Consider the following 17,649-nt stretch of genomic DNA (forward strand, 5'->3'; position numbering starts at 1 on the left):
TTGATTTTTTACTTTGCTTTTCTGTTTGGAGTGTCATTGTAACTACTGTATTGTAAATGATGGAAAATAATTGCATATGTTAAAAAAATATGAAACTTTATAAAGTAAAAAAAATAAAATAAAATAAAATTTCAAAAACAAAAACAAAAAACAAAAACAAACAAACAAAAAGAATACCACTGAGAATATTTTTTAAAAACCCAAACCTCTCTCTACTTTGCCCATACTCATTAAATGGCTTGGCCTAATGAGCTGTTCCCTTAATTCTTTAGCTCACACTATACAGCCACCTGGAATAAAGACTGGACAGCTCTGGAGATTTCTCTAACAAATTAAATATGCCCCTCAATTATTTAAAAAAATATACTCACGTTCTAAAAGCTATCCAATTTCATATGTACATTTATAGTGTCCTCATCAATGAGAAATATTTTTATTTTGTATTATATATGTTATGTTTATTTTACTCTCTAGACAAATGGCATGTTAACATTAAACTGACACTAGAAGAGGACGCAGGGAGGCTGCTTCCGGCTGGGTGATTACTCTTTGTACTCCCCCCACCCCCACCCCAGTTAAGCCCTGAGTGCCCTATCTGAGCCTCCTGCTGTGCTGTGCTGTTGGTGGTGGGAGGCGGGGTTGGCTGATGGAAAGTAATGGCCCCTAGGTTCGTCCAGGAAAGTGGCCCCGGCTGTGACAGTTTTTCCTGCCTCCCATTTCCTCCAGAAAGGGCTTCGTGGCATCTTTCAGAACTGTCCTGCATCTAAGGCAGAAGCTCAGAGGACAGGATTGGCAGGATGTAGGAAAGTGAGCACTCATATGCTAGGGGGTGGGAGTGGGAATTCTTACAACCTTTGGTAAATGTGCCTAATCTATGACGCACAAATTCCACTTCTAGAAATAAATTATCCTAAGAGGATAATCAGGTAAATATACAAGAATGTTCGGCAAAATACATTTCTTGCAGTATTGTTGGAATAACTTAAATTGTCATCAACAGGGAATAATTTAAATAAATGATGGCATGCTTCTATAATGAGATACTATACAGTCATTAAAATCATAATGTGGATTTTTACTTACTAACATGTAAAGCATCCACAATTTATGAAATTAAAAGCAGATACAAAACAGCAATTATAGCACAAGCTGCTTCCTTTTATTACTGTCTCTCTCATTTTCTCTCTCAGTCTTTGTCTGTCTCTGTCTCTCTCACACACACTCAGAGCAGAGAAGGAAGGATCTATGTGAGTTAATACCAGTTATCTCCAGGGTATAATGAATTTTTCAATTATTTTTATCCTATTTTATATTTCTTGGAGACAAATGCGCTACCGTTGTGCCATTCCCAGTTTTTATTTCTTAAAAACTGTTTCTGCAATGCATATGCATTACTTTTAAAATCAGAGAAATATTTCCATTTTGGAAAAAAAAAAAGTTTCTCCCTCATACATGGTATTTGTGTAGGATGAGACATTTGGCAATAGTAGAGATTCTCTGATGGTGTCAACAGTTGAAAAGTAGCAGAGAAAACTGTGAACCTTCACCAAAGCAGCCGTATCCCGTCCAGCGCTGGCATTAACTAATGCCCAAATTAACAAAAGCTCAGAAAGATCCTGAACTAAAATAAATTCAAAACAGAAAGTAGAACCAGGAATGCTTGGTTGACCTCAACTTTCAAAATCATCAAAAGGCCAGCTGCTAATTTACCACTAATTTGTTATCACATTCTCAAAGAGAAACAAAAACTGAAAAAAAAATTACCCAAATATTTTTTTCCTTCTGTTGGTATGAGAATCCTTATGGGAGCTGAACAGGTTTTAATTCAGTAGTTGGGAAATACTTACGTGAAGGGGAACTTGAAGTCATTAGGCTTAATACAGCGTACATAGTGAGGGGTAGTGGCATTGAGGGTCTCCATAAGCAGGTGAAGGGAGTTTCGGAACTGCATGAAAAACAACAGAAAAGGGCATCAAGGTTTTGTAAAAATCAACGATGATATAAAACAATTTAAAAAATTTTAATGGCACTATGGCAGATGATTTTGCCACCTATAAACTCAAAGGGAGGGTGTTACTATTTAAGAATATAGGCTTGTAGGTTAAGATTTGCCTAAACTCTGTCATTTATATATGCTTATCCTACTAAATATATGTTTGTCCTCCTTCCACCATTTTCCCCTTTTTTTATAGAGTTATCTTCTTAGAGCAGTTTTAGGTTCATAGCAAAATTAAATAGAAGATACAAGGATCTGGGTGCCTGGGTGGCTCAGTTAAGCATCTGACTTTGGCTCAGGTCATGATCTCACGGTTTGTAAGTTTGGGTCCTGTATTGAGTGAGCTCATGCCCTACTTCACGAGGGCCCCATTTGAGGAGAGCCCCAATTCTCTCTCTCTCTCTGCCCTTCATGGGATTTTCTCTCTCTCCCTCTCTGCTCTTCACTCACTGGCACCCTTCCTCTCAAAGAAAAAAAAAAAAGGAAAGAAAAGAGAAATAGGCATCTTCCATGTATCTCCAGCTCCCCACACAGGCACAGCTTCCCCCATTATCAGTGTCCTCATCAAAGTAGTAAATTTGTTACAACTGATGAACCTGCTTTGATAAATCATAGTCACCCAAAATCCATCATTTCCATCAGAGATCACCCCCAGCCCCACCCTTTGAACACATGCTTCTGTAGCTGCTGTCGAGTCAGAATTTTGACTACAAATATAAACTTTCTTTAAGAATCTTAAATCCATTTAATTGTGTATAGTGGAAATTCTGCTGCAAAAGACTAAAAAAGTAGCAGGTGACTTGCAAGAGCACAGGAAGTGAGTGGGAGGATGGGGGAGTACAGCCAGTTCGGGGTTACCATTAGGGACACAAGGTCAAACCTGGAGGTCTTGGTCCTGTGTCACTCCCTGTTTCTTATTTTACCTGGGCACAGGGTCCCCCACACAGGAAAGCAAGCTGACTAGCGTCCCATCCTGAGCACCCAGCCTTGTCCAGGCACTATGTACATGAGTAATATCTCTATTCCCCACAGAGCCGAGGACATCGAAGAAAAGAGGGGGCTCTGCTCCTGCACTGAAGGAGCTGGTGCTCTGTACAAATCCAGAGAGGAAACACCAGAGGACAAATGAAAGGCAGCAATGGTCTATGAGGCGGGATGTGCACTACCAGAATGAAGACCTAGAGAACATTATTTGGGGAAAGGCTTAAGCAGTCACAGATCTAAAGCTGGGTGGAGAGGAGCAGGAGGGGATGGTTTTACATGTTCTCATAGTAAAAGCTCTAGCCTCTCCACACCTCCTGGTGGCGGGGGCCGGAGTGGGGGGAGGTGAGGGTGCACGACAGAAGAAGATCTGAGGCTTCAGCTGAGCTTGAGGGGAAGGAGCCCTGCAGTGGCAGCTCCCTGAACTCACCTGGTGCCCCACTGTTTTCTTGTGCTCTTTGGCTGTCTGGCCTGGTCTGCCTTTGGTCGGCTTTGCAGGAGTGCGGGTAAGGAGCGTGCGCCCTGACGAGGTGGCCGAGGTTGGACTGATGGCCTTCTCTTCATCTTGAAATAGTTCTGGTAGCATCTTAAACTGAGACAGAAACAATAAAAAAAATTACACTCCAAATAAACTCAAATGTAAACCTTCACTGAAACATTGTGAAGACTTGGAATCCACAGGGATTCCCTTCCTTAGTAACCCATTACAGAGTCCAATTCCAAATATAATCAATACCTGTGTTAGGGGCTAAAGACACGAGAGGAAGGTGACACAAATGCTACAAAATATAGGAGGAAAAAAAGCAATGATTCTATGATCATATGTGGGGGAAACAAAATCAAAACTACTCCACTAACACCTAAAATCCTAATATACAGGGAATGGCCACTATAAACATATCACTGGTCTTTATAATTATTTTATGAGCAAAATATTAATTGAAAGTCCTATCTGACTACCTTAGTTCCACAAAATGTTTTATCATCATGCTTTATTTGTCTACCTATTAACTCAAATGGTAAGCGTCTGTTAAAAAAAAAAAATCACTGGAGATCTCGGCAAGAAAGGTGTCATAAACTAGTTTTTTAATACTATAAGATTAAAAATAATCACAATTAATTTTTAGAAAATAACATAGAATTTAAGGAAAAAAGGTAAAAACCCTGTCATTGTCTTATAACCTTTTATATTTGTTTTCAAGGGATTGATAACTTGATTGCATAATTCCTATAATCAATTTTGTGTTGTACCAGGTTAGCACTAGGAAAGACTATTAAAAGATCTGGCACAGGGCACCTGAGTGGCTCAGTCAGTTGAGCACCTAACTTCAGCTCAGTTCATGATCTCATGGTTCATGAGTTCAAGCCCCACATCAGGGTTGCTGCTGCCAGTCTAGTGGATCCTCTGTTCCCCCACCCTCACCCCTCTCCCACTTGCACTCACCCAAAAATAAATAAATATTAAAAAAAAAAAAAAGATCTGGCACTTAACAAGTGGTTGGGAGACATTTTATGGAATAAAAGAGACTTCAAATTAATCCAGAAGAACATCTTGATATATGTATATATCTTTTAAAGAGTGCCACATTCCATATAAAATAAATCCTTCAAATTATAATTACAACTACCAATTATATGTCTTTTAACTTCAGCATATTTGCCAAAGAAATAATTTTCTTAGGAGAGTTCTTTCATTAAAAACCAAATCATAAAATTTTATTTGCTCCTAATGTGCATATTAATCATAAGGGCAATTTAAAAAATAACTCATGGTGTAGAAAACAAATTGTTATACAAAACATATCAATGTTATATATGTTTGCAATATATAAGCAATATATTCTAGCTTGGTTGGTTATAAAGACGAAAACATGCTGTACCAGTATCTTGTATTACATGGTTGAAGCTGTGTTCCCAAGGAGAAAAATGAGTTCCTAATAGTTTTGATGTGAAAACCCAAGCTATGTGTATCATATACCATCTCCCAACTCCAAGTGCAACAACGCTACATAGACTGGAGTCACTCCAAACGACCCCTCAGAATGCATGGCTACCTTCTGATAATTAAGGATACACGAGACAATCAGAAAAGTTAGTAAGAATAAAGATATAACTGACTACAGGGGCCTAGGGAAAAGAACCTGTGAATGTTCCATTTAAGCTAAATTACCGAGGCAGAGTAGCTACACTAGAATTCCATGGTTTTCATCACTATTCATCAATAGAAAAGATGTATATTCTAATCAAATAATATTCAGGGATTGGAACTAGGATATTTCTCTTATATGTCAGTTCTATAAGATATAAAGCATTAATGCCCAGGGCTTCTGAGTATAAATGAAAAACTGACTTTTTACAGACACTTAGAGTCTTTACTTTTCTCGGAGTTAAAACTGAAATTTAGTCTTTAAATGATCTTTCTATTATCAAAATAATTGAAGTAAAATTTTAATTCTAAAAACAAGAGTAAAAATGTTTATAGAATATTTCACTGAACTTAAAAAGACTCTTAGAATAAACTAGTAAAACAAAAGTGCCAGTCAGTAGTCTAAAATGACTCACATGAATAATTTTAGTTTAGCTTTTGGTTTTTGTTGTTGTTGTTGTTTTTAGTTTAGTTTCATTTTTGTTTGTTTTTGGTTTTTTTTTTTACTGAATATTCGAATATTCATTTTGCTGAACTAAAGTAACTGGCTTCCTGGTTTGCTCCCTAGGATGAAAGTGAGCAGTACTCTCCTCACCAACGTTTCCTGAAGGGAGTCAAAGAGTGGAGGCTGAGACCAACCTAATAACCAATACTGCAGCCATCATATTCTCTGCAATCAGGAATATTAATTTCTCACCAGAAAGCACTGTTTCTATAATAATAATCTGAAAGTACTCTGGGCCATACTTGCAACTGTATTCCAAGATCCAAAGATCAATCTCCACCTGGATGGAGTGTTTAAGGTCATGTTTCTAGAACATCCTTTTACAATGATACAGCAAAAACCTGTTTCCTATCATAGGCCTCAAAGAGTCTAGAACCACCATGAAGACAGCGATTTCACATACAACTGAAAGAGAAGATTGCATAATGGCACAGACTCTGAGCCAGACAGCTTGGGTTTTAATTTGACTTGAAACTTATTAGCTATGAAATCTATGTACCGCAGTTCCCTCATCTGTAAAATGGGAGTGATGATAATATCACCTCTTTGTAAAAATTACATGGGTTAACATTTCTAAGGTATTTGAAAGAAGACCTGACACACACTGTTATGTACTTGATAAATTAAAAACTAACAGTAAAGCTGATTCTGTTAGAAAAATTATCATTATTGTTAAAAAGCTAATGTTTCAGGGGGCCTGAGTGGCTCAGTTAGTTAAGCATCCAACTCTTGATTTCAGCTCAGGTCATGATCTCACAGTTCAGGAATCTGAGCCCCATGTCAGGCTCTGCACTGATAGCATGAAGCCTGCTTGAAATTCTATCTCCCTTGCTCTCTGCCATCACCCTCCCCGCCGACCCTCACTCACTTTTTCTCTCTTGCTCTCAAAATAAATTAAAAATCAACTTAAAAATTAAAAAATCATAAAAAGCTAATGTTCTATTAATTAACAATTTAAGAATATATCCTGATTAGAGAAAGTCTATACATAGTTACCTTGCTTGATTTCAAAACTTTAATTTGTTCTTCAAAAACAGTGTCTTTATTCTTTTCCAGAAAGCCTTCACACTGGTATTCCACCTGAAAACACAAGCAAAAATCTCCTTAACAGAAGTTAAGAACAAATATTATTATCCTCAACAACAAAAATATTTTTTTAGGCTCAGGTTATATGACTGGCTCTCAGCAAACTGCAATCGGTTTTCTTCTAAGAAAGCAGTACCATTTGTGGGAAGAAGTACGTGAACTCTCGAGTAAAACTCCTCAAATACTGTTTTTCCTAGGAAACAGTGGTAGTACTCATTAACTGTGATCTAAAAAATCTTCCCAATTCATAGGTAAGCAGACTCATAAGAAGTTGACTCTCATCTCCCATGCTGGCTGAAGACAGCGCCTCCCAGGCTAACCCCATGCATCTTCTGAGTGAGATCACCATCCCGGAGGAGTGGTCCTCTTGGGAGAAAAGAGATTAAATTGGGAAAGAGATGAGAAAGAACAAAAGGCAGTCTGACTGAGAGCTGAGGTGGAGGGTGGGTAAAAACGGTCTGATTGGTAAGCAGAACTACTTGAGAATGGACTGTTCCCTGCTTCCAAAACGCCAATAACTTCAGGCATCTACCAGTCAAGCTGCTCCCCAGCCAAATACTGCAAAGCTCTTAGGTGACCTAAAGTCACATTCTTGGGTTTCCGTCTGGGACTAAGGAGTTTCAGAAGGTCTTCAATTCCTGAAAGAACTCCAGGAAGCTTACTCCCCAGTGCCTATTTACACTTCCTTGAAATATAAACTGGTCTCATGGCTCCTGATTTTCTAGGTGCACTACTGAACTTGTGAAGCAGCAAGTCTGCATGCCCTGTTAGCAAGGACTGACTGACTCAAACAGGGAAAGTGACACAAGTCCACAGTCTCCATTCTGACCCTTCCAAAATTTTCAGCCATCTGAAGCAGCAATCTGTAATCAAACACATTAACAGTTCTACATTGAAATGTAAATATCCAGCCTCATTGGGGTAAATAAATACTATAAATAACCTCATGTTAATTCAGGTCAGAGATCAGGGTTAGCCATGAAATAAATTATGAAAAGATTTTTTAATTTTCAGACTTTCTTCGGTTGCAGAATTATAGAGAATTGTAGACTCGTATTTATTTCATGATATAATTCCTTATAAGGCGAAGGAAAGGAAAACCAACAAAGCAACACTATTCCTAAAAGGCCCTAAAGAATGCAAACTTCAGCAAAGAAAAAATTGATATCACTTGACTATTGATTTTTTTTTCCTCTTTCAACTTAAGTATTCAGAAGGAAAAAAGATAATAAAGCTTCCTTACTTTGTCAGCAAAATGTTGGATGATGAAAGCTTTGTTTGATAGACGGGGCTTTTCAAAGAGTGCACATTTGTTCAAATGTGTGTTGTACAATTTTTGGGCCCAAGTGTCATCTGTACCTTTAGGCATCTACATTTAGGGGAGATAAGAACAACAACAACAACAGTAACAACCAAGGTGAATACTGTTATGAGATTCTTCGCATGCATTAACCAGGAGACCATTTTTTGGCTTTTCTAACAACTTTTATATTCAATAAGAAACTCATTCGTTCCACATTTTTCATTTAGATGCCCAAAATAATTACTAATGAAAAGCAGTGATTGAGAACTTCCCATAGGTGAGTCAGCCCAATCTTTGGGCAATTCCATCTGCCTATGCCAGGAATCATCAAGTAAATATTCTATCTGTTTTTAACACAGCAAAAGCCTCACAAATAAAAGATGAACTACTATGATTTCATGTATTTTTAAAAGTAAGCTATATGCCCAAGGTGGGGCTCGAACTCATGACCCCAAGATCAAGAGTCACATGCTCTACCGAATGAGCCTGTCATGTTTCTTTTTTTTTAAGTTCTTAAATAAAGGTAACATCTGTACAGAGTGAAATATTTACATAATTCAGAAAGGTATAAAATGAGAGTGACCTCTCATCATTTCTACCAACTTTTTTATCTTTCTGTCTAAAGCCATGCATACAAATAGGATCACTCTATAAGCTCCTTGCATTTTTTTCTTCTTAATAATAGCATTTTTGTATTTATGACCATCAGGTTGTTATTCATTTTTTGTTATTATGAACCGGTCATCATTACTTCTTTCACATATATACCTTCAATACTTTTGCAAGTATACTCATAGGGTGAACTCCCAACAGGCCCACCACTGAGTCAAAAGGTATGTGCTTATAGTTTTGATAAATATTGTCAACTTTTCTCAAAAATAATTGTATTAACTCGTGCCCTTCCTCAAGAGTATAGATGCAGTAAATATTCATTTGGTATTATCAAGTGAAAGGCATTATCAAATTTAAACTAGTATCCTGTTTTTGTTTTGATTTGCATTCTTTAAATTTCAAGTGAAACTGAGCATCATATTCATTCTTAATGTTGAGGAAAACTGGATGCTTATGAGAATCAATTTACGGTAAGTTGTAACTTATGACATACAAACTATAGAGGAGTTAAGAGAAAGGATAGGTTATTTGTCTAAGATGACTCAGTAGTAAAGCTAGAGATCCATCATTTTCCCAATATTGCTAAAACTCCCTTTCTACCATATCTATCAGGTATAAAGAACAAGCAGTCAATTTTTAAATCATAGATATTTAGGACTATTATTCAGAATATCCTTTGTACAATTTCTTCCATTTCTTTAAATATGTCATACCACTGAACAAAAAATACCAAATAGAAGCATATTGATAACAAAAGTGGGTAACACTGGATAGTAGTTATGTCTAATGTTAATTTTTCATATAACTTAGAAGCAGCCAAAAAGAGAAAGGAAATTTTCCAAGTTTCAACTGTATTTCGAACCCTTTGGGCCTAGTGACCCTTCGGAATGCAAGCTAGGGTGACCTCCCCCCCACTTGTTGCCATGGTGGCACCTCATGGTATACTAATGACTCTCTGCTTAAACTCACTTACCTTCTGCCCTTGACATACCTGTTTTGATAGACTAGATACATGAGAAAATCACACTGACCTTGCATTCCTCATCCAGCAAATCTAGAATGCCTAGTTTAGACTCTATAAGATTAATGCAAGGCTGATTATCATAAAAATCTATGAGTGTCCATGGAATCTGTTCCTTCATATATTCTTCTTGCTCTAATTTGAAGACATGCTGAAATGAAAAAGAAAAACTGGCATTACTGAATCATCATAAATAATGTTAGTCAAGAAAAAACATTTATAGAAAACACTCTAAGAGGAAATCTGACATAATTGAGATAGTCCATGGCTTCCAGGAACAATATTTTCATGGAAGAAACATGATTTACACACAGAGAACAAGAACAGTAAAATTTCAGCTATATATGATTCTTGGTAAACAAGTAAATCTAGATAAATGGATGTGTTAAATAGCTGACAAACGTAGCAGTCTTTTTAATTTTTTTATATGTATACATCCAATACTGCACAATACATTTTTTGGCCTCAAACTATTGCCATGCAGCTGACAATGCCTTAGCTGGCCTTGAACAACCATGCAGAGCAGATGCCCCCCAGACTATTGAACCACACTGGGCAATGCTTGCAGCATGGGAAGTAATGCTCTTAAGAGACAGTGATATTGAAGTTCATGTGCCTCAGAATTAGCTAACAGTCTTTTGTGCCTGCCTCCATTATTTTCCACATCAGGGAATCTACAGCTCACTTTTCTAGTTTCTACATCCAGTTGCAACAAGTAACGATGCCTGTTGTGTCTGCTAAATGCATCAGCCACCAACCTCACTATTGCTTATCCCCATTCACTCATTCAGGCAAACATATGTATCGACCTTCTACTATGTGGCAGTTAACACACACCGTTAACAAAGTAGATGTGGGTTCTGCCGTCACAGAGTTTGGAGACTAGTGAAAAAACAGAAATCAAATAATCGCAAGGGATCACAAACTAGTATTTGTTACAAAAGAAAATAATGCAAACTAAGAGAGTAAGAGTCCTCATCTAGTTTGGACACAGAGTTGGGGAGGGGTGGGGAAGAGGCACAAAGGAGTGGGGAGGGGAGGCTTCCCTGAGGAAAAGCTGCTGTGGGACATGAGCTCTGCAGATGAGTGGTAGTTAAGTTAGTCTAGACAGAAGGGTCAGCCAACCACTGGTACAGTTCTTGCTTCAGGCTGCCCATTGCAGCAACCCACAACTTCTAGTCTTCCTAAGATGTTAATGACCTTGACTCATTCATTCTTAGGGGGTTATGCTTTCCTTTGTCTCTTTTGTATCCCTTGTTCCCTCATACATCTTACTGTTTTTTCTGGAAATAGCCCTCTGTGGCCATGATCAGACAACAACATATTTTCTAGGACCCAAAACCCCATGAAACTTAGGTATCACTCAGATTTCTGATACATATTCTCTTTATGCACCTGGAACTTTCTCACTTTATTCTATACTTGCTATAATGCCCTTCCTGGCTCACCTGCTGCATTTACCAGCTGCAATCAGCTTTAGTAATTAAAAAAAAGTCCATAGGAATATTTATGTCATGCTAATCAGAAAGTAAATTTCTTGTTCTTTTGATGAATGAAAAGGCAAATGGGGCACCATGTGTCAGGAGAATGCCCTGACTGATGGTACCAATATTTCCCAAAACAAGAGCCATGTCTTTTTTTAATTCAATAATGTGTATGCAGTCTCCACACTGACAACAGAAATAGTGCTCCAGGTTTTAAATAGCGCTTCTTTCTCTTCCATATCTCTATGCCTAATTTGGAAAAGTCCTTGAGGCCTCCAAGATTTTGAATATTCAGTTGTCCAAAAAATAATGTGGGCATGAGGTTCGAAATGGTAAGAGATCCTTGGTCAAAATGTAATGTCTCCAAGCACTAAACATGCCAAAGAGCATGTTTATCACACCCACTGCCCCACCCATCATCCCTGCCGAGGGAATGGCCCAAAGCAGCTAAGTTCTTCACCTTAAAACCATAGGTTCCTAGCCACAGCTGGTCAATTGCTAGTGCTCTCTGAGGAAATGAATGAAGTTAATCAGATTCTCTTTCTCAGCTGTAAGAATTGGGAAGCAGGCATTCAACAGTGCAAGCTGAGGCTGAAAGAAGTCCAGATGGATGGGAACTAAGCAAATCAAGAAGATGAGAGGAGCAATACAACCACTGGTGGATTCGCGGGAAGCCTGAAGGGAGTGAGGAAATACAGAACAGAAGAGAAGAATATGTCATCTGCTAGTAAGAGGGAGTGGAGCAGCTGCACAGAGAGAAGTGGGCGGAGGGGGGCTGAGGGGGGGGGAAGAAACAGAGAGAGACGGAAAAGAAGGAGAAACAGGTCAACAGGGACAGAGGGAAAGAGAAAGAGAAACAAGAGAATCAGGAACATACATGCAGAGACAAGATATCCTTGAGAAATAGACAAACTAGCCAGTCCCTAATGAAGGCCGGTGTTGGTTCTTTATGTTTCTAGTCACCTTGTGCCAAAACATACTAGGAAAGAGCAGAGGCTGTGGGTGTGATTAAAGTATTAAGAAACTTTTTTTAAAAAGTATTAAAAAACTTAGAAAAGCCTTGAGAAAAGAGAATCAGTCTCTGATAGGTTTTTATTAATGTTCCTTTTGCAGAGATGAAATATACACCAATTATATTCTTATGGAAACAGTCATAAGCCTAAGGTTTGAAGATTACTTCTGCATTATTTCCTCCTGCTAAGTAGCTTAATTTGCTAAAGAAGATGGTCTAAATTTTTATTGGAGTATACACAATATTTTTTTTTAAAAATAACACTCTAAAGGTCTGATGATGACAAGCAACAATCCCTTGTCCCAAACCTTCCTGACTCAGTCTCACTCTCCAGGGAAACCATTTTTAACTCCTTTTGTTAAGCAGCGAGGCAGGCATGAGCAAAGAGAAGTAAAGTAGATGCTGGCCAGAGCCCTAGAACCACATCAGAGGGTTAATAGCTACACCTTCAGATCCGCCTCTAAGGGGTAACAAAACAGGAAAGTCCTAGCCACAGAGCTGGCTCAAGAGCCGCAAGGGGACTTCCAAGAGCTGAACATACCCACAAAAGATACAACTTGCCCTTATATTAAACAAAGTCACAACAAAGCCCATTAGAAACTAATAATATATAATACAGAAATAAATATAACGAAGGCACCATGGGTAGGCATATGTGCAGATGCCAGCTGTCCATCAAAAAGGTCAATCAAAGCCAAATTTACACATACACAAAGCAGACTTAAAAGGATGCAGCTAGAACTCCTCGGGGCCTTTGCCACTGTTGCTCTGGCAGTGGCCCCTTTTCTCTCTTCAAAGTGGACTATATTTAGCTACTCAATAAACACCACCTCCCCATTCTGGTCTTGAGTCTCTAATTCTTTGGTCCATCTGGCACGAGAACCAAGTGACTTGGCAATACTTAGGTTATTTCTTCTGATACTTAACGTCTAAAGAATATGTTTATCCACTACTTTTTGATTTCTTCATTGGAAACATCATCTATTGATTTCTTGATGAGACAGATTAGGCTAAATTCATATACATCATCTCTCCACTGCTCCTCTCCTGTCCTTTGAATATTACTACTTTTAGATCTTCTTTTGATTTTTATTCATTTTGTAATTTAAAATAATACCTTTAAACGTGTTTTTTGCTCTTGTCAATGACAGGCCATACCACTTGACTTCTCCCTTTATAAAATAAGGATACCAAAGGCTCTTTTCCTGTCTTTCAGCTCTCTTCTTTTCCATCTTCAATGCCTAAGGTGGCTCATTTTTAACATCCTCTTTCATCATACTAATAACCATCCCTAATCTTGCTCTTAGAACTGTACCTTGCATCTGCTGAGCACTTTACATAGTCTAACTCATTTAATCTATACAACCATATGATAGTAGGTACGATCATTATCCCCATTATATACATGAGAAGACTAAGGCCCAGGAAGGTCAATTAACTTGCCCAAGGTCCCCTGAATAATCAATACAGAATGGGATTCCAAAGCAAGCAGTTTACTTTGGGGGTCTGTGCTCTTCACTATTATAATCTACTGCCCCTTATTTTTAAATACCTTGAAGTCCCCCAATACTATGATAATGCTTGAAGATATTTGATATTATTACTCCACAAGAGCCACTCTCAAAGTATTCTCAGTGCCATTGTCTTGGTGAATGTCTCAGACTGCTAAAAAGAGAATATGTAAAATGGAATATGTAAAAAATATGTAGAAAAGAGAATGTGTTCTGATTTTTTATTCTGGCATTTTGTTGATACAGCAAGTAAGAGTTAAGATCGTCCTAACTCCATAAGGACCACACACTGAAGGAAATCTGGGCCCAGAACTTCATACTGCCTATGTTATTACCTGACACACTTCTGCATAACCCCACTCAATTTATTTTGACCAAATTTTCACTATACTCAGACTGTAATATGAAGGTCACCTTGAGTCCTATCTGGACCATAAACATGTTTCTGTTGTCGCACTTATTTATTAATCATAAGTTCCTCAACAGCTCAGGTGTTCTAAACCCCAGGTAATAATTATATTTTTAACTTCATTTCAGAAACCAGACTTTAAACACAGAGTAAAATTCAAAAGAATAATTTATAGTAGAGTATTAGTTAAAAAAGAAAATTCTTACCATATTGAATTGTTGCTGTAGTTTTTCATTTGCATAATTTATGCAAAATTGTTCAAAACTATTTATTTCAAATGTTTCGAATCTGTAAAACCAAAAATATTATGTGAAGAGGAGAAAAACAAATAGTTTTTTAAAATATTTAAACTGTGCACATTAGCAAGAAAGAAACGGGAAATTTTCCAACATTGTGAAACTTTTCTTTCCACATAAGCAAAGATAAAGGTTTTGAAGTCAGTAAAATGGACTCTGTACCCAGCAGAAAGGCATCACCATGCAGCAGAGAGTTTGTTTTAAAGGGTCCAGCATGCAGAGGTGTTCAACAGTTTGAGTTTTTGAGGGGTAATTCATCCCCAAATGGGGAACAATAGGAATCATGATAAAGAGATTGCTCTTGTCACTCTACAGATTCACTCTCACATAAAGGGGAAATGGGAATAGAGATCTCATAGGTTTTTTTGCAAAACTGAATAAGATAATAAAAATATTAGGCATCAAAAAGCACAAGCATACAGGAAAGGTTTTAACAGTTAAAAGAGGGTACTCAGAGAAGGCAAATTACCAAATGAAATAAGATTTTTAGAAATGCTCTTCTAATTTTCTTTTCTCCTTACAATAGGAGACAGAATCTAATACCCACTTAGAGTTAGTAGGTAATCTCTAGCAAGAAATGCTCTGTGGCAGACCGCTGAGCCAAATACACTTACCCATATATGTCCAGCACTCCAATAAAAGAGTGCTGTTTGACAGCAGAATGGAGGGCCTGATTGACATGATCTACAATCCAGTTAAAGAGCTTGGCATAAATGTGCTTGGCCAAAGCATCGCGGGCATTGGTAGCCTGCAGCTTGGAGATGGGTTTGATGTAGGTCTCTGTGGCGGTAGCCAGTTTCCGATGGCAGAGCCAGTGACACATCTCTTCATAGTCCACACCCATAAGGTCAGAGAAGATGCTGAGAGGTTCATGCTTGGGCTGGCAAAAGAGAGTGAGTTATTTCCAACAGAATTTACTAGAAAACACTAAAATGAGGAAAAACAAACAAAATAAAAACAGCAATTTCTTTTTTATAACAAATGCCCAGATCACTTGAAGCTGATCAGTGATAATAACCACAAGCATCCATCAAACCAGCATTTAAGCAGCATTTTATAGTCTCTTTTAGGGCGCATTTCACAAACTATCTTCTTCCTTTGTCTCTTCACAGTATCTGTAACTGTCTTCAGGTACCTTCATTCAGTCAGTTGATCAGAAGATCTGTCAGCTTGTCAACAAATATTTACTGAGTGCCTACAATATGCCACTAAATAAAACCAGACATGGCCCCTACCTTCAGTCACTGGGGATGTGGATATTAATCAAATGACTGCTCCCCAAAACATAAGATCACTGCAAAGAACAAGGGCACTATACCCTGATTCCAAGTAAAAAGAGTGTGCCCTACTCCAGAGGCAGGGGCCTGTTGCCTTGAGAAACAGAGCTGAGATCTGAAGGATGGGAAGGCCGTGACTTGGTGAAGGGGAAGAAAGGGTCCTCAAGCTGAGGGAACAGCTGGTATACAGGTCCTGTGGTGGGAGAGAAACTAGCAGTATGAGGGACTGAAGCTGAGTGAGGAAGAAAATATCTGAGATGAAACCAGACACACAGGCAGAGGCTGGTCTTTATCCTGAGAGCAAAGGGAAGCGACTGAAGGGTTTGAAACAGATAACTTGCATGACTTCTTAGATTAGAATCTCTTCAATGACTTACACATCCCTATCCCCTACAATGTCTTCCATAGGCCTTGCATTGAGTGGCCGTTCAGTAAATACTTGTTTAATTTAATCCTCATGAGTGCATTATATTTTTAAATATATATTATATATAAAATATAATATTTTTAACATCTTCACTAGCATGCTTCAATTGAATCTGATGACATTTCTGGGGAACAGGCAGGACATTGCTATCTTTTAAATAAAATCCAAGAAAACATATTGTCAAACATCACACGGCCAGTTAAAACAGTGCTGTTATTAGAACCTGGGTGTGCTGACTTCTCACCTTCTGATCCTTCCCACTGAAGCAGTCCTTTCCATCTTTCATCTCCCCCTCTCACAAACGATCAATTCATATACAAAATAGCACCATTACCAACAGCATGCTACAACTCCCTTAAATAAGCAGCTAATTTCATTCATGTAAACATGAATGATCTGACATCATTTAGAAGTGGATCAGTACTATCTAAACATATTCTATACCATACTATTAGATAAAGGCTATAAACTGTTTTGTTCAAATTTTCTGTAACTTTACTGATTTTTGGCCTCCTTCATCTGTCTGTCTTCCCTAATAATTGAGAGAAGTCAACAATCTACCACTATGATAAATTTGTCTATTTCTTCTTGTGATTTCTGTTGATTTTTGCTTTATATGTTTTAAAGCTGTGCCTTTAAGTACATGAAAGTTTGGAACCATTATACATTCCTGTTGAATAAAATCTTTATCTCTAGATTGCTTTTGGACAAAGTCTATTTTGTCCAATATTGACAGAGGCTCTGCCATTTCCCCCTAGTTATTATGGTATGTGTTTTCTAAACTTTTTATTTTCAAGCTTTCTTTACCTTTATGTTTTAAGAATGTTCATTTTGAAAGTATATAACTGATTGCTTAAGCCAAATACCCAGTTTTTATCTAGTACTCTAGTTGTATGTTTTTGGGGGAGCAGGGGCTAGTGATTCATTTTATTTTTTTAACTTTTTGTTCTGAACTAATTTTAGATGAACAGAAAAGTTACGTGAGTGGTATGAAGAACTCCTTTCAGCCAGATTCCCTAAGTATTAACATTTTACCACATTTGTTGGTATCATTCTCTCTTTATATACATGTACATACACATTAATTTTTCAGAACCATTGAGAGCAAGTTGCAAACAGGATGCCATTTTAGTCTTAAATATTTCAGTGTGCATTTCCTAAAAACTGAAGATATTATATTATATAACTATGGTATCATGAATAAAATTTGAAAATTAGCAATGATAGAACCCTATATATTTAATTCTTTTTTCCCTGATTGATCTAATCAATCTCTGGGCAGGGGTGGGGGATATATTTTTATAGTCTAGGATTCAGTCTAAGTTCATACACTGAATTTGGTTGCCATGTTTCACTAGCCTCCCTTAATCTGAACAGGTCTTTGGTTTTTTTTGTCTTTCTTTGGTGACCTTGACATTTTTGAATAGTATGTCCCTCGGTGTGGATCTGTATGATGCTGTCTCGTGATTAGATCTGGGTCATGTCTTCTTGGCAGGAATACCAGAGAAGTGATGTTGCCCACTCAGTGCAACATATCAGAAGTTATATGATATTGAACAGACCTTTCTCCAAAGAAAACATCC

At 37.7% G+C, this 17,649-nt stretch overlaps 1 protein-coding gene across 5 annotated transcripts in view; it reads right to left on the bottom strand.

Annotated features, from left to right (window-relative positions):
• The window catches only part of MYO5A (myosin VA), a 192,451-nt gene that overhangs the window by 68,635 nt on the left and 106,167 nt on the right, over window positions 1–17,649 (bottom strand). For all 5 annotated transcript variants that reach the window (XM_029950496.1, XM_029950494.1, XM_029950497.1 and 2 more), the window contains exons 10-16: window positions 14,977–15,242; window positions 14,273–14,354; window positions 9,661–9,801; window positions 7,958–8,083; window positions 6,625–6,708; window positions 3,408–3,569; window positions 1,848–1,945 (exon numbers count right to left, since the gene is read on the bottom strand). In XM_029950496.1, coding sequence (XP_029806356.1) covers window positions 1,848–1,945; window positions 3,408–3,569; window positions 6,625–6,708; window positions 7,958–8,083; window positions 9,661–9,801; window positions 14,273–14,354; window positions 14,977–15,242 — 959 coding nt within the window. The remainder of the gene's footprint in view (window positions 1–1,847; window positions 1,946–3,407; window positions 3,570–6,624; window positions 6,709–7,957; window positions 8,084–9,660; window positions 9,802–14,272; window positions 14,355–14,976; window positions 15,243–17,649) is intronic.

Source organism: Suricata suricatta, chromosome 9, assembly GCF_006229205.1.
Source record: "Suricata suricatta isolate VVHF042 chromosome 9, meerkat_22Aug2017_6uvM2_HiC, whole genome shotgun sequence".
NCBI classification, from domain to species: Eukaryota; Metazoa; Chordata; class Mammalia; order Carnivora; family Herpestidae; genus Suricata; species Suricata suricatta.